Here is a 24,028-nt window from a genome sequence, read left to right as displayed (position 1 = left end):
GCGCGGTTTTACACTTTAGTTTTTGGTTTCCGGAAAAAAATACACCAGTACTTCCTCATAAAAACCTGATGAAACTCCAATACGTGTTTTAATTACTTGTGGTTATATATATATATATATGGTAAAGTTTATCATTAAGCAGCTGTGATAATCGACCTCGTAAATCAAGTGTTTTCTTCCGTTTGTGGTCGCTTATAATACTTTGTTGGCTTCTTCCGTTATATTATTTTTATTTACAGACTGCCTGACATTGTAACTCTCGTTCACAATGTAATATTTATGTGATTATATTGGGGTATTTTGCTTCTAATTTCCTTCCCTTTATCGTTATTTACAAAGGATAAAGTTTGTACTAAAATAATTAACAAACAAGATGATTTACAAAATTTTATGCACATTTTATTAAAAATAGTGAATAAATTAAAAAAATACATTATCACAGGCAGAACATTTAAAAATATTCTAAAATCATAATATATCTTTAATATATATACCGTAGAGTGTATTACTTCTAAATGTAATTTCTCATACAACGGTATTATTTTATATTCATAATGTACATATAACATGCAATTCAAATTAAAGCATATCTCAACATAAATAAAATCGTTTCAAAGTAACATAATTACTGAAAATTGCATACTCATGGACATTCACTTTTAAATATAATTATCATTTACAAGGCAAATATTCCATTTTAACAAAAACTAAATAGGGATGTTGCATTTTTTTTATTATCCTCCTGTGCAGACCCAATCAAACTAAGTCTGCAATTTTCTTGTTATTTTCTTATGATTAATGCTTCCAAGGGGTCATACTTTTTCAAGAATTTATTTTACAATATTACATATTACACCTCTACTGATCACGTTTCCTCTAGAAATTCAACTAATTTATAAGACAAATCAAAATACATCTACGGATTGTTGTTGTTTAGGATTAATGTTGTTTAGTCATTATGCACTTAATGAATTTTGAAATCAGCAACCTTAATTCCCTGCAAAGACATCTTATTTACAAAGAAAACCACATGATGTTAAATTTTAATCCCTCATGCAAGGTTATCTTATATCACTATAAGAAAGTTAAAAACTATTTTATGAACATCTTAAAATAGAAATCCGTGATTATATGTAAAAAACTACATAAATATACAGGATTGTAAATTATACACGCAAAATAAACATGTAGCTAATTCATTTTAAGGTATGACATGTAAATTTTTATACATCAATTTCTTGAAAATACTTAAAATTGTTATTTAAGAAACAAAGTAAACATAAGTTAATTTATTAGAAAACCTTATAAAATATTGAACAGCGTTTTCCGATATTAGATGAAGAATTTCACACGGATATATTTTGTATCATGGCATCATGTTAGTGTAAAGTATAACTCTCTTGCCTTTTAACTGACGAGTAAAGCCCTGAGGCATTACTGACGATACATGTGTATGGTTGCAAACTCTTCCAACAGCTACAAAATGTTTCATTTCTTGCCAGCTAACTGCGATGCTGAACTACTCGTCTTTAACCCTGGTTGTTGGCCAACCCTAGAAAAAAGTACAGCATGAAATATAAACAAGATATCAAAACGGAGTTAGTATAAATAACAAAAACAAATCAACCAGTATGAGTAGGGCAACTATTACTAAACAAAAACTGAAATTCGATAAATTTCTGAATCTGAAATGTTTACAACTTATACCCAATGACCTTGACCAGTAGTGTCTTTAATGACGTCTTTTTTGAGAACACATTTAAACATAAAAACAGATTTTCTGACATTTTACTTCCAGCACATATCGTAAAATTACTTTGTGAAGGCAAGAATCCTCTATTTGCCTACACTAAGAATGACAAGTAGACAGTATAAAGCTACTTTATCTAGTAAGCTTATATTAGTTTATTTTCCCTGTGATATATTAAACTAGCAGACTAATCTTGGTAAGTTTGTTAAACTGCCTTGTATCCTAGTAACATCTACATGAACCAGATATTTCATTTTCAGAAAACATGTTTGGTATGAATACAAGTAATGACTATACTTAACAGACACATGGCCATCATTGCTTTAGTGTTAAGATGCACAACTGTATATTGTAATATGATAAACAAATATAGATGCATAAGGTACAAACTTTGCTGAGGCTACTGTTGGTTTCTTCCGGAGACTTTGCGATTGCTGAGACTGTGTCTGGGCAGGAACAGGTTTTCTGAAATAAAAATCATTCAGTAAATTACTATGAATAATTTGGAAACAAGATATGTTCCAAAGATATGGATGAAAGCATAGGATGTATGATGAATTTAATCAGTTCATTGTAAGTTCTCATGTTGAAGACACTGAAATAAATAACAAATAAATAATAATTTTTTGCAATGTTTGCATGATAAATGGATAAGTTTTTCTGAAATGAAACATTATCAATAATAATTATATACTTGATACAAGCTTTTGCTGTAACCTTACATCCTATTTGTTCATCAGTTTCTTATAGAATATCACCTAGCACTGGATTATGTAATAAACCTACTCAAAGATTCATAAAATACAAGCCTTACAAGTAAATCCACATACATTTTGTATCTCTATACTTATGGGAAAAATATATAATTTATATGGCCAATGGTTCAAATAGAGGACATGACTTGAACAAATACTTTAAGAGAAGATGCTAGAAGGTCCAGACATAATTACTAACTGAAGTAAGTGGTTTGAGTTACAGACAACTTTTGCAAAATGCTTTTAAGTTTTCTCTATCAAGAAATGACAAGAATAAACGATTAAAATATCAAAGACATTTGGACACTGCAATACGTATATATTTAAATACATGCTATTTTAATCACATTTCTGGTAATGAATAAGTGATTATATTATAATCTTAAAGAACGATTGCATGTTTGGGGATTTTTTTTATAGAAAACAAGGATAAAAGTGACAGTAAGATGTTCAAATATCACATCTACAGTAGCTTTTATTTTGTTATAACAAACAACTTCAATATTCTTTTAATGTACAAAGATAACAATGGTGCATATTTGATACCTGAAATATTTTCAAAGTCAAACCATATATATCCTGTGACATTATATGTAAATATGTAATGTATTAACATGGAATATTGCATGTGTGCACTACATTTACCTTTGAATATGATATCCAAACTTAATTACTGTAGAACTAGATAAAAATAGAAATAATGCTACCTCTGTTGCTGATTATTAACATTGACTTGAAGGCCATTGACTGCTGTAAGTCAAATACATGTGGTTGAAAATTTCATATTATCAACAACTATAAAACTGTATGTCTAATACTGAAAATATCAAATTGTCAATGACCTTTCTAAAGCATAATTTCTATCTGAAATCAAAATTAAAACCAGCAAATGTAAAGCTATTGAGACAAAATTGGTTTTACCATCAGCAATAGCAAATGGTCCTTAAAAATACACCTGAACTATCAATAAAGGTAATTCATAACCCCACCTGCCACCTTAATTATTTGCCACCTGCCACCTTAACTATTTGAAAAGTAAGTTGTCTAAAGCTTAATTTGAACTCAACCTATATTTTATGATGTTTCATCTGCATACCATCAGAATTATCAAATCTAAAACACACAGTTGCATTGTGATATTGCATTGATATTTCAATTTCAAGTTAATAAATCTACTGGTTCCTGAGATGTGACAGGATGTATAATTATAAAGGAATAGCAAGTCAAAAATTTGTTTTACAAAAACCAATAACGAAACCTTGAAAGTATAGGCCATTTATGATTCAAGATCATTGTAAGTCTCATCAATTTAAAGGTCCATCATTAAAGACTGTTGTGTCCATGTATAAGGGCAATTCATTTCCAAATAAAAGCTATTATAGTACTTTGAAAAGAAAAAGCTAAAAAAAAATTAGTTTGCTTCTGAAGCCAATTTGAATAAAAAGGGACTACATCATGTAAAACTACCTATCAAAGCTATCAAACATAAAACACAAGGTTGCATTGTGATATTGCATTGATTATCAGTGAGACACTGATTTTCCTGGTTTTCATGTATAAGTCAATCTGCAAATTTAAGGTCCAATAATTTTTTTAATCTTATTTCATCTGCAGTAAGATTATTTTGCATAACACTATTTGCATTTTGCTTTTTTTGCAAAAACTGACAATTGACAAATTTATGAAACTACAAAAATGCCCTTTTTGACAAAAACGGGAAATATCTTGCTTGCAAAATTAAGTGAATTCACAGTATTTAAATACAATATACTGTGAATTAAGTGTAAAGGTGAGAAAAAAAGCTGAATAAATTATGAATTCTATGTTTTTTTTCTACAAATGAGACAAATTTACATTATTTAGAAAAATCATTTGTAAAAGAAAAATTGAAATTACTGTGAAATTAGTTATCCTGTTTCTGACAACGGTCTCCTGAAGTAACTAGAGACATTAATACACAGGAATGAGAGCTTTCATCTCTTCTTTTTTGTTTCAATGAGATTTTTAATTATTTCTAAAGAATATTAAATCAGGCTTGACAAAACCAGTTATGAACTGAAATTCAAAAAGATTTATGTGTGACACACTGTTTCTATTGGGTTTTTTTTGTAAAATAATAATCAATAGGACAATTACTTCCATGATAAAACAACTGACAAGATTCTCCAGATTTTTCACTGAACAATAGTATAATTATAAATAAAATAAATATACTTTATTTACTGAAGGTAACTTAAATAAACCTCAATATCCTTAATACAAAATTATAATTCTAATACAGTATTTTACAATCATAAAGGTATGAAGGAATTTGATAATTCTATCTGTATGGTATGCAGCCAATGCTTCAATATTTTTTGTTGAATATAACATATCAATCATAGTTAAAAAAAGAAACAACAGCATCGCATAATAATAAAATTTTGAGAAATCAAAATAATCTTTCAATTAGAGAAGAGACCTATTCATGAAACGTGTCTGAAAAATGTTTCATCTTAATTATCTTTATGATACTATAATATTATGTCCCCCAAGGTGAAGGCATTTTTGACCCGAGGTGCATGATTCATAAAACTTCTAGAGCTCTAAAATAGGCCATGCTACATGCTAAATATTTATGTTCTGGGCATTGTAGTTTTCAAAGCAAAAAATTAGATAGTTTTTCCTAAACATTATTCTACATAAAGGAATTTAATGCAAAGGCAGGGCAATTTTTACTTCTTGATCATGATTAATATAACTTTTGTAGAAGACTACAAATTTATGCTATGTGCCATTGTTTTGTAGTGTAGAAGTATAAAATTTTCACAATATGTTTAATATAATTAAGTCTACATAAATTATGTGACTCCAAGAAAGGCAAATTTTTTTTAAGTTTTGTAGAGACCCACTGCCCAATTTCTAAATTTTAGGCATTGTTGTTTCAACAAGACTTAAATGTGTTTTTTCCTGTATAAAGTCTTTATCATTGTCTAGTCAGTAATATACAAGGTAATTTTATAAGATTGTAGGTAACAAGTGTTTTTAAACCTTAAGTTGACCAAAATTAGACCAAGTACATATTTACCTTAACCTATATTTATATTAGCCTATATCACAAGGACGTAATTTGCAAAGACACTAATTGTTACTTGCGGCAGAGTGAATAAAATTTATACAATTCTTCCTGTAATTAATTCTCCCCCAAGTTATGAAATAATCTGCCAAATAAAACTATAGACAATGGAGGATGTATTTCATAATGGGATTTTCTTCTGAATTAAGAAAATTTTCCAAAAACTAGAATAGTAAGTTTTTAATCAAACAGAAACTGATGTACAAGTACCATACACACATAGATGTTCTAAACAATTGTTCAGAGGAAGTAAATTAAAGTTGAAAACACAAACATAATTTGACAATATTAGCTGTTAAGACAATATTTTTCAGAATTTATGAACATAAAACTGACAGTTTCTAATTGTGTTAGAAAATTCCCTAATATTCCCTCATGCATCATAATGCATACACCAACCAATCCTATCCTGCCCTATATCTACACATCTAAACTTACTATAATTTTATAACCAATTTTAGGTGGTAGTCTTAATCCCCTGAACATTTTTCTCTAATCTCCCTTATTTAATCATGTTTCTATGGCAATATGAACCTTACAACTTTTGTCACAGTTTTAAACTCCTGTGATATTTCTTTTTTTCTAAAACCTGCATTATCCCATGCTTTTTTACTGCATGAACTTTTCTAATGCTTGACATCAGAATGTTCACAGACATTTTTATGGTTCACTAGAGGAACAGATCTAATACTGAATGTCGTCTGTTAAATAACAACGTGTCAATTTGTAACCAGCTCTGTCTGACATATTGTACAAATTAATTTACAGCTGTTACAAGAATGGCGCTTTCTTTTCTTTATTTTTTTTGCATTTCAAGTCACACTGATACAGTTAAATGACATATCTTAAATTTTCTGCTTGAGTAAGAATAAAAGAAGTTCATCTGTCAAGCATAACTTCAAACACAGGTAAGTATCTAAATAGCAGTACTGACATTTACAATGCTAGCTACACAGCTCCCTCACATAAAAAATTTAATATCATGGTGCAATTTGAAGCAACATCATTGAGAATATTATATGTGATTAAAGTCAGTAACCTTTACAATTCTGTAACAAATACACAGTAGATAAAGTATCTGCCTTTTACTACATGAAGCCAGAGAGGAAAGGACCATCATTGTACTGATTAACTTTGCTTATTTCATATCTACAATACTGAATAGTATAAGTAGACTTGCATGCTTTCAGCACAGCCAGTGAAACAAAAATAAGTTGGATCATATCAACGTTACTCACTTTTTATCTGATTTTCCTTTGAAAACTTTCCCTACATCAATCTGTGTTGTTGAGGTGCTTGATTCTGATCTTGAAATACCTGGCATGCCAATCTCTGCATCAAGTTCGAGGCGGAGTGGAGCATACATATTAAACCATTGCTGAATGTTTAGAAATAAAATGTCTTAGTTAAAACATAGCATCAGTTGGGGGCAACAACAGTAAGATTTGATATTAGGCTTTATACTATTGAGAACCAAATTAACCTATATCTACTTGTAATCTAACACAACCTCGCACTAATGACAGTTCAATGTTTTGTATCTTTACAAATGACATTCCTTAATTGACAGTGGACAGCTCTAAATTGGATACATAACAAGATTATTGATAGAGAAAAGGTTGAGAGACAAGCAAACATTAAAACATATATAAAGGATTACAAAATATAAAAAAACTAAGCTATAAAATGTATAAGGTCTTGAACCAGTTGGTAATAAATTAAAAGTAGAGCTGTCATTGATGGAAAATTTTGTATTGATATATCAAAAGAGACAATCTTATATAAACAATATATCGATATAATGACTTTGACAGTAGATACAATGAAAAACATATAAATATGTGTTATATAATAGGATCATTGTGTTATGCATGCTTATATTAGACATTACAATTAATACAAACTAACAGAACTGACATTTGAAAACGGAGTTTAAAGTTCAAGTTAGCCAAGAAAATGGAAAAAATTGACTTCTCTTATTAGGAATACTCTGAGAACAGAAATAAATAAATTTTAGCTTGTATCGATATTTTAAAGTGTGTATCGATATTGTATAAGATCATGAATATCGATAATCTATTGATATTGCAATATTCAATGACAGCCGTAATTAAAAGCTAAAATCCTAGTGTCAGAATTGTAGATTAACATATTGTTTTGGAATTAAAATTATAAATTAGTTTGGATACACAAGTAATAAGGAATAGAACAGAAAAGATTTTGTTTATTTATTAGATCTATACAAAATAAGGATACCTTTGCTTGTTGACAGAGTCCAATATCTGTGAAAGCATATTGCCACTGTGGCAGTCCAAGGTGCATGATCATTAGCCGGTAGTACGCTGTGAATGACTCGGCAATGTAGTGCCAGCGCAAGGCTCGGTCCAGGAACCACACTTCTATTTTTGGATCTGTACCACCTGTGATATAATGAATAAGTTGAATTTATTTTTATTCCTACAATTGAATCTTTAATTTAGACTCTCTCCTCTATCAAAAACATCTTATTTACTTGTAAATGACAATAACTTCATCCAACATCATCTTACTTCTTTTATTGTGAATTCTCCTCTTTAATTATTTACCCATGATAATGGTACTAACTGTTGCTAACCTTACTGACTCATGCTTTTAATCCATAACTCAAAAGGTATTTTATTTGCAGCTTAAACTGATTATTCCTTAATCTTAAATGGGGAAATAATTTATGCACATAATTAAATTTCAATAAAATATTGTCTTTTACAACTGCCAGAAGGCTACTTTAAAACAGATAATATGCATGACATTTCCCTTGGACACACCGAAATATAATTGTGTAGATATGAAACATTAAAGGATGCTTAGTATGAACTTTGAATAAACCTTTTACAAATTTCTGCACCAAAATGAAAATTTAGAAATCATATAAAATAAGTAAAAACAACAAATACTGAATGAGACTCTCCCCTACCCCTGCAAAATCATTCAAATAAGGCATAAAAGTTAAATCAAAATTTTATATACATCTTCATTTAAAATCTCTTAAAGTAAGAGAAGGTTCAAACTTAAATGAATTCTTGGGTGAATTAATATAAAGCTTGATTTACTTCTTTAGGATAAAATTGTGAGTTCATACTGTGAATTAGGTAAAGAATGGCTGAAAAATCAATAAATATAATATTAAACTGTATCAGGATGGATCACAATATATAATTCATCACAGGCAAAAAGTTCTTTGATACATAGAGAACTAGCTAGAATTTCTGTAAGAAAAATATGTGATGTTGAATTATCAAAATGACCTATTGTGCTTAATATTCCAAGGAAAAACTTCTTTTTAATATATAGAGGATATTTGTTTGTTCTGATTGAATATGCTGTATATCATACTGAGAAGTGAGAAAAATGCAATATTTTCACAAGCGCATTTTGCGATTGAAAATTATAGTGGATATTTTATCACTTTGATATTTGATATATTTATGCAACTGCAATGTTCCAGGTTGTTGTTAAAAGGAATTGTGCTTAGAATTCTAACATATCCCTCAATTGAGTGGCGGTGTGGCCGAGTGGTTAACGCGTCAGACTAGTGATCTCAGGATTGCTGACCATGTGGGTTCAAACCATGTCAGGGGCAAGCTGTTGTTTCCTTGAGCAAGAAACTTTATATTCATTGATTAGTACTGGTTGGTTCCAGGAACAGATTCGAGAGTGTTTCAATAAGCTTATAGCTTGCAACACAATCAAACTAAAAAAAAATTTGTATAAATTAATAATGACAAGGCAACAGGGTTATAACTGTAGTGGTGAACAGAATGTCCTAATTTACAGAATGACTTCACTAAGATTATTCCTACGTCATGACACATTGACATGATATCCCATACAATCATGATATCATGACAACAAGCTTGCCATTCAATGCTGAACAATAAAATATCAAAATATAAAACATGTTAAAGGGAAGAAACTCTTGTTTTACAAATAAAAATGCTATACGTTAGTTGTCCTCATTTAGGGAATTCTGTTAAAATAATTCTCAATAATAATGCCAAACAATACATATTTCTAGAATTTACACTTGAATTAGCATTTAATTTTCAATTATCTCTTTTCAATAATTTAATTTTGCCAAATTGTATATCGAAAAACACATTAAGTACAAGAAAACATATGCACAAACTGTATAATATTTCATTATACATATAACATACTGTATATGATATCTTTCATGAACTACAGATATTTCATTTAAGACATATAGAAACATTGGACATATATCATTTCATACACCTGAAATATTAAAGAATATATCATTCTGACATGCAATATAGAATACATCTCATTTCCATATATATAAATTATACTAAATATCTGACTCAATAAACCAACAATGCACATTTTACCTGCAAACTCTTTCTAAAACCATTTAACTTTACATAATGAAATTAACAGCTAATATTGCATATTTCAACTTGAAGCTTTTACTGTCATGATAACTCAATGGATGTGCAATAAAAGCACAAACAACACACCATACCTATACAGTAGTAACTAACTGGCATACCACATAGCAAATTCAAACACACTTCTTTGCAAAAAAAGCTTTCACCTGTATATAATAAATCTATACACCAATTCTTAATAAATATCAATAAAAAGCTTCAAAGCATAAAAATTATGCATATATTAAAACAACACATAAATCTCTTTAAATCCAAATAATAACTTATTTTAAATATGTAAACATGTAAATATGTAAACAGCAGCAAGAAAGGGTGTGTCTGCATATATGAATATGGTAATTATATTTTATATTATATAAATCTAAAAAAAATATGATGGTGTCAGGTTATATTTTGTAATGGTGACAGGATACAAATCTAATATGGCACAGACGGAAATAAAATGGTATTTTCTCTACATTATGTTATGTTAAATGCTTTGATTACTAACTGTTAGTCATTGACTACAAACTACTTGCCGCTCATCCCTGTGGGTTCGAATCCCAACACGGACTTCGGATTCTTTCATGTGAGGAAGCTATCCAGCTAGCTTATGGAACATCAGTGGTTCTACTCAGGTGCCCGTTCGTGTCTGAAATAATGCACAGAAGGGCACCTGAGGTCTTCCTCCACCATTAAAGCTGGAACGTTGCCATATGACCTACACTGTGTCGATGTGACGTTAAACCCAGTCAAACAAACAAACGAACAAACTAACTGCTATAATGACATCAGTTGTCTATGCTACAAGTATAGAGAAACACAAGTCTGCATATCTGTACATTCTGCTATATACTGTTTGGATGATGATTGTATTATTTTGATATTGAAACCCCTTCAAATAATAATGGAATGTTCAAAACTCCAATGAGGACAGATCCATTTCAGAAGCAACAGGTTTAATAAGTAAGTTTCAAATAGCATATATATATATTTACCTGGCAAAATAAATTATAATAGTATGCTAAATATAGCGTGCGCTTTGTATGCTGCTAAATAAGTCTCAAGTTAATTTAGGTTAATATCGCAGTGTTTGTTAGCCACTGAAATTATATTTGGACAACCCTGTCATACTGTGGCATTTAAAATGTTCTATTGTTTATGTTCTTGTAAACAACTCCTGAAGGATACAAGCCAATATATATGTTTTTTCTTACAAATGCACAAGTCAAAATAAAATGAATGCCAAATATACAAAGCTTTCTTAAAATATGTCACTGAATTGTGTTGTTTAGTAAGTATAGAAAGAATAAGAATCGTTTTCACTAATAAAGATACAATGTATAAAGACATACATTTTCTGGGTGAAATCTGTGTGTATATGATATAGAAATACATTAATGTTTGTCTGAAACATGCAAAAGGAGTATAGCTAATGAAAACGGTTTGGGGTGGGGGTGAAAATAACTGTAATTATAAAAGAAAACTGTCTGCATATGAAGCGCATGAACTTAAACATGTTACCATAATTCATGTAATCGGAGGTATACACTTTTGAGACTATGTCAGCTGACTTTTTATATTCTGGTTCTACAACAGTAAAATGTATCAAAATCAAACAATAGTTAGAAACAAAAAAGATTGTATCATAAAAATATCTTATATGTCAGTGCCTCAATCTATTGCATACATAAGAATATCCCTGTTAAACAAAACAAAGTATGTTGTGTCATATAATGTATAAAGTATTGTTAAAATGAAGACAATAAATTTAATAGAAACACACAACTAAACAACATATTCATCTAACATTAATAAATGCTAATATTTCCAATAGTTTGATATGAATTGTCATAATATATTACAGACATATAAAATAAAATAACTCCTTGCAATTAAAGTACGCACAATGAATTATAAAAAGAATCATATGTTCCCTACTTGGTTGTTTTTCTATTGCTTTACTTTTTTCACATGAATTTTCACTATTTAAAATTCTAAAAGTCTCTTGCAATTGACCTATGTATAATTTTATAACAAAACATTATACAAAAGTAAACAATAATTTAGATATAGCTTATATACACAAGAAAAAAACAAGGCTGGAACATTCAAAATAACACAAGAATAGAGCCTTTAAAAAATAATAAAAAACTTTTGTTACTCTAAGTAAAGTCATCATGAATAGACAGTTAAGCAGATGGACACAGAAAGGTTTTCTATTGAATTGATAAACAAGAGCTGTCGGTAGGACAGCAACGCTCGACTATTCTAGTGCTTGATAGTAAACAATAATGCTTGATACAGTTACCTACTCCTGTTTACAGGTTGGTGTCATGATGGTGAACAAGTGTGCAAAATTTCAAAGCCATATGTCAATGGACTTTGAAAATATTTGAACTATTACAAAAACTTTAACGTAAATTCTAAGTCGAAAAAGGGGCATAATTCTGTCAAAATGCTTGATACAGTTACCTCCTCCTGTCTACAGGTTGGGGTCATGATGGTGAACAAGTGTGCAAAGTTTCAAAGCCATATGTCAATGGACTTTGAAAATATTTGAGGTATTACAAAAACTTTAACGTTAATTCTAAGTTGAAAAAGGGGCATAATTCTGTCAAAATGCTTGATACAGTTACCTCCTCCTGTCTACAGGTTGGGGTCATGATGGTGAACAAGTGTGCAAAGTTTCAAAGCCATATGTCAATGGACTTTGAAAATATTTGAACTATTACAAAAACTTTAACGTAAATTCTAAGTCGAAAAAGGGGCATAATTCTGTCAAAATGCTTGATACAGTTACCTCCTCCTGTCTACAGGTTGGGGTCATGATGGTGAACAAGTGTGCAAAGTTTCAAAGCCATATGTCAATGGACTTTGAAAATATTTGAGGTATTACAAAAACTTTAACATTAATTCTAAGTTGAAAAAGGGGCATAATTCTGTCAAAATGCTTGATAGAGTTACCTCCTCCTGTCTACAGGTTGGGGTCATGATGGTGAACAAGTGTGCAAAGTTTAAAAGCCATATGTCAATGGACTTTGAAAATATTTGAACTATTACAAAAACTTTAACATAAGTGGTTACGCCGACGCGGACGCCGACGCTCGGGTGACTACAATAGCTCTACTTATTCTTATTGAATAGACGAGCTAAAAACAACATTTTTTTATTAAACATCCAATGGTCAAGTAAAGCAACAAAGACTATCCACTTACTGATTCAGAATTTTTATATGAATTCGGCAAAAAATTGAAAATAATATGTATTGAAATATGTCTTAGTAAACCTAGTTACTTTTAATACCCCTTTCTATGTTACAATTTCACAACATGATCTTAAATGACTAAAATATATAATCTGAAAAAAAAATACAATTGGTGCTTAAATTGTAAATACATTTGTACCTCTAGTGAAACATATATAAAGTAATAACCGTAATAACCATTTACCTGTTTTATTTTCTTTATACACAAGACAGACTTTTCCATAACCGTCACAGGGATCTAACTCAAATATCTTACATCGACAATCAAATGTTGGTTTTTCTGTCCCTACAAACAAGTAATTGATGCATTAGTCAATAATATAAACGGAATATGCTATAGCTGTATATACAAACAAAGATTTATCACAACTAGGTATACCACTGTTTTTATATATACTCATGTGTTCCTTATGTAACTTGAGTTAATAAAGATATGTTCTGCTCTGTTCTGACTGTAACAATGTCAAAGGGTGTAACATTTTTAGCTAGCAAAACAGACACTACAAAAAAATCAAAACAGTATAATCACTATGTTTTCAAGGTCTTATGGTCATATCAGAAAAGAGTTTTTACAAAAAGGTGTCCATGTTTAACAAATACAAGAAAATAATAATAACAATTTTTCTATCTAAATATTCTACCAATTTCTATACAAGGTTTTGCAATAATTTATGCATGCTCAACGATGTTTGTCAGAAATGTACAAAAATAATATTATCAATAATTAGAACTAATCAAAAACATCCAAATATCAATTCTTAATTGCATGCTATCTTATTTGTACAATACGGCCATAGAGGAAAATACTTACTCTTTAATTAGATATCTTTTGTAATCTTGTCAAGTACAACAAAATACGTACTAAATGTTATACATGTATCTTTTCATAAAGAAACAAAATTATTGTTAAAAATCTAAGAGTTCTTTTAGTACCACTGGTTAAATGTTTAACAGTTACTAAATCGCTATTTAAACAGTTAGCATTTCTGCTAACCCTGACACGCCTATTTTAAGTGAATAAAGTCCTCCTGGACAATGACCTGACATTTAGCTCCTTAGACATAATTATGTAAAGTTTTTAGAGAATACTTTTGGTGGTTGTAAAGATGAATCAGAAGGAGTGCTACTTATTGATGAAGCAACTTACCTGAAGTTTCATCTTCATTATCGGAGTCTGCATCTAGGTCAGCTAGACTTGGATTGACTAGAGTGTTATTTGTGGAACCACCAAACTTGAGCATCTTGCTAATACTGTTCAGATACATCTTTCCAACAGGTATAGGCCCATCTGATGTAACAAAGTAAATAATGCTTATCATTTAGTTTATACAGAAGTTATTTTAGTTTGATGGTATGGGCAGCTATGATCTTACAACCACACCCTTGAATCTATTTTTAGAACCAACCAGTACTGAGCAATGAGTGTCAAGTTTCTTGCACAATGGAACAACAGTTTGTCCCCTCCTTAGATATGGCAATATGTTCTCTAGGTTTGTTAAAAATGACGGAATAATATCTTAAACATTTGGTGTACAAATCATTTTTAATATCAAGAACACTGCATGCAGTATTCACCCATGTCCATTAAGGGCAATGATACCCTTGTCTGTCAAGGGCAATGAAAATCATTAATCCATTTTGACAAAAATTCTTAGATTAAAAGTGGCAATCCCTATAACTTCAAAAATATAGCTTTCAGAATTATGCCCCTTGTCTAACAACGTCAAAGTGTTGGCATGACAACAATGACACAGTGATCATAATAGCTAGACATAATGGCAGCAATGGATCATTCTGAAATAATATCCACAAGAAATCATACAAGATAGAGGAAAATAATTTAAAAATTTAAATGAAAAGAAAGTATAAAGTCAGGATAGTTAGCATAAACACTGAGCCTGACCAGAGGTTATATTGGCAGCTGCTAAATCTTAGTTAGTTGCAAATTTGGGGTAGGGTAAGTCCACTGTAAAAATTAAGCTGTGCAAGAATAAATAAAATTAACATACATTAATTTTCTCTACTAATATCTTAATATATTATTTCACAAATCCAATGAAAAAAAAAACATTTTGGATACTTAAATATGCAAAAACTTCTGTTTGTATTTAATCGAGCTATAAATTAAGAGCTTGTATATTTAATGTTGAATGGTGAAAAATATTCATACATTAACACAAACCATAATGATAGTAATAAACATGCTTAACATATTTACTTACTTTCAATTTTAACACACCATGTTAACTGAAATCCATCAGATGTCATGAAGAAACTCTTCAAATCCTCTGGCAAAAAAACTGTATTTTTCTGTAAAATGAAATAAGTTTGATTTTCATAACATAAACAAACATTTGAATGATATCTTCTATATTTCAAATAAATCAACATGTGCTCTAAACCGCTGTGCCAATGAATCGATTCCCTTACCGAGCTGGAATAGCTTTACAAAAGTTAAAGTACTAGACTTTCTCACATGTGTGTACTCCCCTCATATGTGTACTTGGCTGTCCTAGTTGATGTTATATTAATTTAGTTTTATTGATTCATTTTTGTTGTTGTTGCTTTTTGTTTTTATTGGGGAAGGTTGGGGGTTCAATAGTTAATAAAATTTAACGCACTTACCTGTTCCCATGCTAGTATATTTGGTCTTTCTGCAGGTCTCCTTGGCTCCAATTCAAGTTTACAAACTCCTCTTTTGTTCTCTGAAGAAAAAAACTAGGGTATCAATTGTTAGAAATCAAAGTCATGTATTTCTAAAAAATATGCATTCTGCATTCACCATAAAATACATTTTTTGGTTGTCTAAAAAATTTTTTTATCACATAATCTGAAAATATTAAAAATTCAACAATTAAAGACAACATCATTTCTGTTAAATAAATGTCTTGCCAGATGTTTGTTCATAAAAAAACAAAAACAATTGTTTTGTTTAAACCAGGGCTCATCCTGGGGGGAAATTTTAGGGAGAAGTGACTTCCTCGCGAAAAATAGGGAGAAGGGAAACAACCCAATGTGTATGCGTTAACATGCATGGCTAATACATCCTTTAACTATAATATAAACACAATTAATCTATTTATCAGCTATTTATAAGCTTTCTCTAAATATTTGTTTATATATTTTCATGTAGATTTATTGATAATATTAAATGTGTAAGAAAAAATATGATGAATAAATTATATTTTTACTTTCTTCACATTTAATAGAGGATAAAGTTACATTGGATATTGATTAATAAAATCTGTCTATCCTAGCTGTTCTGATTACTTAACTTTTTTTTTTTCTTTTTTTTTTAAATGCGTTTATTTAAGGTCGCCGCCGTAAAGCCCATATGGGCGACCGTACACTCAAGTCGGGCCATCCTAGAGCGTCCCGCCGAGATTTTTCGTCGATTTTTTTTCAGCTTTATTGGTGGAGGAAGACCCCAGGTGCCCCTCTTGGCATTATTTCAGGCACGAGCGGGCACCTGAGTAGAACCACCGACCTTCCGTAAGCCAGCTGGATGGCTTCCTCACATGAAAGATTTCGACCCGAGTGAGGATCAAACCTACCTACTTAACTTTCTTCTACGATTGTCACATTTATGTGCATATAATTAATTATGCTTATAAAACAATTTTCAAACATTGAAGAATATGTAAAATATGTACTGCAAACATTTGTGCACATTATATTTGATCACTAAAATCATATACATTCATTTCTTATTGAAAAATTTGACTGAGAAATTATAGAAAATAAATTTCTAATAACCTCCCTTTATTTTCATGAAATGTTAAACTGTAATATCGTTATAAATAATGCTTTTTGAAATTTTCAATATTGATAAATCTTAAACTGAGCGTCATATTTATGACATTAAAAACAAATATATATATTGAAACAAAAAGAACACTTCTTTCGTGACAAATTTTTATACATGATATACGACCGATATGTAGCATGCCGATCATGATTCGTAGTTTTTTTTCCGGGATGTCATGCCCACGTGCGTAAGCTGTGTCAAATTTGGCATTTCTACAAAGATAACAATGCCAAACACTCACACTGTCTATAACATACAGTACCAATCGTAAGATTTCTGCGAATTGGCTTTCTTAAATTTTCGCGTAGGTGTATCAGAATCAGTAACTTTCTTTTACTGCTAGGTTTGGGCATTATCGCCCTGTAGCCATGACGTGAGCGACATAACAATTTTTAAATGATGTTAACGGACTGAAATCATTCAAAACTATGATTAAGTTTTTAATCAGGTCGCTGATCATTAATAAAATTGATTAATTTAATTGACTAACAGTTTTGTGATAACCGTGAAAAACCCATTGCACATCGCCTTTACTCAGGTTAAACACCGCGTGTATATCAATTAGGGAAGATTTGCACGTGTTTAGATGATCTGGATAATTATCGCCAAATCCCTTATTAAACTCGCAAAACTGTCACACAGTTATACCTGTTTCGGGTCGATGCTCTCATTATTTACTGTTTAGAGTAGGCGGTCAAACGCTTTGCATACAGGTAGAAGGGTAGTATAAAGCGACGCTCTGATTGGATAATGATAATTAGAAGTCGTCATATGGGCGGATACAATCTCTGCTCTTTACATCGCCAAGTAATTACTCTTTGGGAAGTAAGATTTTATCGGCGATGTTGACTTCTCTTTGATCAATTGGGAGAGCGAAATGGGAATATACACGGCGAAGTTTCGCCTGAATCGCCCTTCCAGATGAGCCCTGGTTTAAACATCACACTAAATTTAATTAATCTGCCGAATTTCTTCACAATGAACCTTTGGATTATATGAAAATAATCAAAAAATAGTGTATCAAACTAGCAGCTTGAAAATGATTATGTTAACGAATCATAGCCAACAGTGGATAATTGTGAGAAGAATATTTGCGTATTTAAAATAAAGTTTAATGTGTTTAATCTAAAACTTAACTGTTGCATCTGATAAAAGGTAACACAACAATTCCCCCCACTGACAATTCACCCCATAATGACATGCACCACTTAAGTGACAATTCGCCAACTTTAGTGACAATTTACCGAACTTTATGTTAAACATTTTTTAATTGATTTTGATTGAAGTTGTGTGTGGTTTGGATATTTAATGCATATATTTGGTACAATTTTCTTTAAAATATTATATCCCAAACTGTGATTTTATCGCTTAATAAAATCACTGTTTGGAGTTCGGATGCGAGGAAATATATATCATGAGGGTGTAGCCCAAGTGATACAATGATGCGCATCCACACAACAAACAGTGATTTTATCAAGTGATAAAATCACCGATTTGGATACATTATTTCGAATCTAACACAACATTAACAAATAAATGCTGCCGTACCTGATATTAATCAAAATTGCGCCTAATTTGTTTCTGTACTTATTTCAGCGCTTCGCATTTTTTAGTGGTTATGTCACATATTTATAATTATTACGTCATATGTCTAAATATGATTTTATTGCATAATAACACACACTTTCAGTTCTTGTTCTATGTTCAAAAATGAGGGTTGCGTTAGGATTTGGAGACAGAATAAGAAAAATATTTGTTTAACAGACCATATAATTACTTATCGTATTTGTATATCTTTTATTTAACTTGTTGAAGTTAAAAATTGACCATCATCGTGAAGAATTATATCTTCTGTGTCGATGGACCAAAGGATTATGTGAAAATATTGGAAATGGAATAAAATACATGGTGATTATGACGGTAAGGGTGCGGATTTTTTTCCGGCGAACATTTTAATCTTGCGTATTATTATAGATGTTGAAATATGCGGTACGTTACGATACCGAAATCAAGTTGATTTCGGTAAAGTTACCGAAATCAACTTTTCATTACCGAAATCAACTTACAAAATCACAATTAAGCGTTTTAGTATATTTTTTTCATTATAATATATTACAATAGGTTAAGTTTGACTTTCATGCAAAAAATCAGTTCGAAATAATCATTAATAATGATATTAGAAACAAATAACTAAATATCAAGATTATTCCCTGATTTGTCACAAACCGAAATATATGTTACAATACCGAAATCGACTTGTAAAATCACAATTAAGCGTTCTATTACATTTTTTTCATTATAATCTATTACAATAGGTTTTAGTTTGACATTCATGCAAAAAAATCAGTTCGGAATAATTAATAATTATGAAATTAGAAACAAATACCTATATATCAAGATTACTTCCCTGATTTGTCACGAACCGAAATATATGTTACCATACCGAAATCGGCTTGTAAAAGTTAAAATAAACATTTTCAAAGATCTTGTTTAATTAATTAATATATAATCATTCAAACTGAACCATAAACATAGGAAAATAATATTTAATTATAAAAAATGATGATGTTATAGACGGATATGTATATTATATATCATGATTACTTCCCTTGTTATTAATGTGTTGCATTACCGAAATCAAATCAGATTTCATTTCAAAGATGAGAACAACCCTTAAAATATTTGCATGAATTTCAGAAGTCTATGAAAAAGGTATTTGAGTGAGTTTTAAACTTTGAATTCATATCGCTTATTTTCAATGTTTAGTCAGATAACATTGCAGCGTATCATCTCTTTGATATTTCTTAATGATTTCAAAATACAAGATTAAACAAAACTGTGTTTGAAGTTATCCACCTAATTTAGATCACTATTAAAATAGTTGATTGGAAATTATCACAGTATTTAATTTAAAATCCAATGATTATGATTTGATAAAAATAAAAAAGACGTAGCGGTAGCCATTCATCATAACACCTTTACTAATAAGGAGCAAGCATACACGTGCTCGGACAATGGAGGTGTTAGTTGACATAATTAACATACTCGTTAACCGCAATCCTTAAATATTCATCGGCGCATGCAAACTTTAAAGTATCCAAAATAATTATTTACATGAAATTAAAGCTGCTTGTCTCCATTAAGACAAAAAAAATACATTACAGTTTAATATAAAATGACGTATAGCGGCCATCCCTATATAATATATATCAAAAGACTTTTTTTTATAGTTCTATATTATACATATTTCAGATCTAGTAAGCTGGTAAAAAATATAATTTTATATTAAATAAATTGTCAAAAGACCGGTTTTAAAACTAATTTGTAGGGTGGTCGCTAAAACGTTTCCGTAAAAAAACATTTCGGTATATGAGACAAGGTGCTTTGATATTATTACTACCAAATTGCATATCAGTTGTTCCAAAAATGTATGCAATTTTTTGATGTCCCGGATACTTAACTACATATTCTACTTATTGAAAAAGTGTTAAGTAATGATTTTATGTTGATCGATTTAAAATCATTTTAAATTTCATATCTGTAAACAGCATAAATTTATGGAATGACTGGTATATATTTATATGATGAAAAAAATGGAACACTTTATACTGACAAATTTCAATTATGAAATGTTGCAACTTGTACGATATGACATGCTGTGTATTACTGTATTAAGTAAGGTGTGAAGTAATTAAGACAGGAGGTACAGTTGACATATATTGTATGTTAAAGATAAAAGATTATAATGAACCATCTGTTTATTTCGTATTAAACATTTAAATAAATGACAAAAATATAAAAATATTATAATAAAGAGTCCCCATAACATATGTTAGTGATTTGTTAATATATAGTTGAACGGTTCAATAAATGAAAGACACAAACTTTCCAATTTCCAATTTTACTGCCTGATACGTTATACAATTTTTATGGAACATTTTTAGAGCAGTCGAATTATATATCTGTATTCAAATTTATAATAGAAAATCATAAACTTCCGGTTGAAGTTGGATATTTTTCTTCATAAAACATAAACATGTACAAAATTTATAATTATCTTTAACTCATATTACAGAGTATTTTATTTTTCCATCATAGTCTGATCATAGCTTTTTAAAAATACGATTTTATTTAGAAAATTGTTATGCACGACAATCACGTGCAGATATATATGGCGGTATCAGACTTTTTCTTAAATCATTATATACATTGCATTCTAATATGAAATGGTATTAGTCTTCTAAGACATTACATGAAAAACATTTTCTATCATTTAAAGGTGTACTATTTGGTTTAGTCCATCTACCTGAGTCTATGTGCAATCTATAAGATGATACTCTTAACCTAGTGAGATCTTTACAAAACCGTTCAACATTGATAGTATTTAGATATGGTTGAAACTTAAAAACAGAAATATGTCTATAAAATAGAGATCTACTAGAGTTATCTAACCTATTATCTACTAATTATATACATAATTTAAACTTCACCGCTGATTTCGGTAATGCTAAACACATAACGGGTTGTTTAGAACAAAGGCTAGTAACTGAATAATTACACTTTTGGTAATAACATCATTAAAATAAAATGTTTTCAATAGATTTTTTTAGCTGAAAGTCTATTTCACTATTTTGCATCAAATAATGAAGAAATAATAGCAATATTTTAACTAAGTTGGTTTTTACGAGTTGATTTCGGTAATGCTAAACACATAACGGGTTGTTTAGAACAAAGGGAAGTAACTCAATAATTACATTTTTGTTAATAACATCATTAAAATAAAATATTTTCAATAGATTTTTTAACTGAAAGTCTATTTCACTATTTTTCATCAAATAATGAAGAAATAATAGCAATATTTTAACTAAGTTGGTTTTTACGAGTTGATTTCAGTAATGCTAAACACATAACGGGTTGTTTAGAACAAAGGGAAGTAACTCAATAATTACATTTTTGTTAATAACATCATTAAAATAAAATATTTTCAATAGATTTTTTAGCTGAAAGTCTATTTCACTATTTTTCATCAAATAATGAAGAAATAATAGCAATATTTTAACTAGTTTGGTTTTTACGAGTTGATTTCGGTAATGAAAAGTTGATTCCGGTAACTTTACCGAAATCAAGTTGATTTCGGTATCGTAACGTACCCTGAAATATGAAATTTTTTCAAAACGGCTAATATTAAGTTTTTTTGATATATATGATCAGTAGATCTACATGTGCTGGGATTGACAAATATGCATTTTATTTGAATTTTAAAGGCGTTTTGAGCTCCATTTAAATAATTCAAAGAACAAACCTAAATATTTCAGCACCCCAACATTCATTTGCTCGAAAAGAGTTTTAGTTTTCGATTCTTCCTCCATCTCGGAATCCTTTACTTGCACAAAAAAAATCAAATTAAAAGCCTTATTTACATTTTGGAAAAATGTTCCATCGCGTCGTTAGTTATCATCTCCTTTGAGAAGAGCTCATTTTGAGAATACCGAAACCCAAATTAATTCACGAAAAGGTCAACTTGTCAAAAATGTATTTCAAGAAAATTTTGTTGGTGCAATTCCTTAAATGATTTTTAAAAGCAAAACAAAGTTTAATAGTATGTTGTTTCTTGTTGTTTTTTTTCCAATAATTACGAAAAAACCGTTAAGTACTATGAAAATGTGGGCCCCTTCTCTAAGAGTTGACGTCTTTTATATTGGTCAGGTATATATGGGTTATGAGGTACTAAATACTCAGTATCGTTTGGTTTTTTTGTTGTTTTTTTTTGGTTGTTTTTTTTTCTTCATAAAACATGAAATTAACTTTAATGATCTTTAACACGTATAATCATAGTAAGTCATATAAACAACAATGTCAACAATAGCTTAAGAATGAAATAATAACAATTACTGCATCAAAATGGTAATCCAATAATGGAAATCAAGTTAAAAAAAAAAAAGGTGAAGACTACTCACCAGCCCTTAAACATTACGTATCTCACTGGTTTGAAAGTGGTGCTTGGCTAAATATTAAATAGTTTAATCAATATGAATATTCATTGTGTCGATGAGATAAATCAACAATCAATACAATTTTGGAAACAACTAGGTGGAACTTATTAATTAACCAACCGTCCTCGCTGAGCCAGTATGCACAAAACTTTAAAATATAACCATGCTGTGAATGCACAACTTATAAGTAAGTTCATACATTTTTTTAAGGATTTTGCTGATAAATTATCTCCCATTTTTATTTTTTAAAAGCGCATTTAGCCTTAGACATGGATATAACTGCAGCTTTGAATGTGAAATAATTTGCTTAAAAATAGCAAAACATAAACAAATTGCATTCTGTCTCTCATACAAAATACACAATAATTTTAACTTTGATAACACCCAAAAAAACTTAAATTAAATGTTTCTCACATGTCCGATGAGTAACGATTAATATTTATATATAACCAAGGATTTACATCACTTTCAATTTATAAGGGTCCAGTGGATGCACGTTTTTATTTTTTTATATATATATTTATTTAAAAAAATAGGGGTTCAGCCACAAATTCGAGTGGTCCAACCATTAATTAAATATGTCCAACATTAAATTCAAGCAGTCTGACTCCTTACTTAACCATAATACTATAATGATGTTAAGCAATATTTATGAAGCCGATGCTATTTTTTTCTATGTCACGAATCGATTTATTTGTTACGTTAAGTGTCCAATTTGCCGTGCACTTTTTGCCAATTAGACGCGGGAAAATTATACTTAATGTCCACGCATGCGTCGACTGTCGTTTGTTTCCGTGGCGACTGTTTTCATCTGCCATTGTATTGTATCGAATGGTTCCGTGACGTACGCTAAAAATATTAGTAAAAATTCACGGATACGTCAAAAACAATTCAACTGTATTCGTAAATAAT

The 24,028-nt window shown here is 29.9% G+C and overlaps 1 protein-coding gene across 2 annotated transcripts; it reads right to left on the bottom strand.

The window, feature by feature from the left end:
- Nucleotides 1–419: 419 nt before the first annotated feature.
- Nucleotides 420–22,604, bottom strand: LOC132758394 (tubulin polyglutamylase complex subunit 2-like). Of its 2 annotated transcripts, XM_060750066.1 has the most exons (10): nt 22,426–22,604; nt 15,941–16,020; nt 15,538–15,625; nt 14,463–14,603; nt 13,500–13,601; nt 11,572–11,637; nt 7,877–8,040; nt 6,859–6,998; nt 2,141–2,215; nt 420–1,552 (listed from the first exon to the last, which is right to left on the bottom strand). In XM_060750066.1, the coding sequence occupies exons 1-10, from the start codon at nt 22,490–22,492 to the stop codon at nt 1,489–1,491; spliced, it is 987 nt and encodes a 328-aa protein (XP_060606049.1). In that variant the 5' UTR covers nt 22,493–22,604; the 3' UTR covers nt 420–1,488. The 2 variants fall into 2 exon arrangements, with proteins under 2 accessions (XP_060606049.1, XP_060606050.1); XM_060750067.1 differs by lacking the exon at nt 11,572–11,637 and having other exon boundaries at nt 421–1,552; nt 22,426–22,603.
- Between the last annotated feature and the right edge of the window lie 1,424 nt (nt 22,605–24,028).

This window comes from Ruditapes philippinarum, unplaced genomic scaffold (assembly GCF_026571515.1).
Source record: "Ruditapes philippinarum isolate M1 unplaced genomic scaffold, ASM2657151v2 ctg10341_1_1_1_1, whole genome shotgun sequence".
NCBI classification, from domain to species: domain Eukaryota; kingdom Metazoa; phylum Mollusca; class Bivalvia; order Venerida; family Veneridae; genus Ruditapes; species Ruditapes philippinarum.
This window is presented reverse-complemented; position numbering and strand designations above follow the sequence as displayed.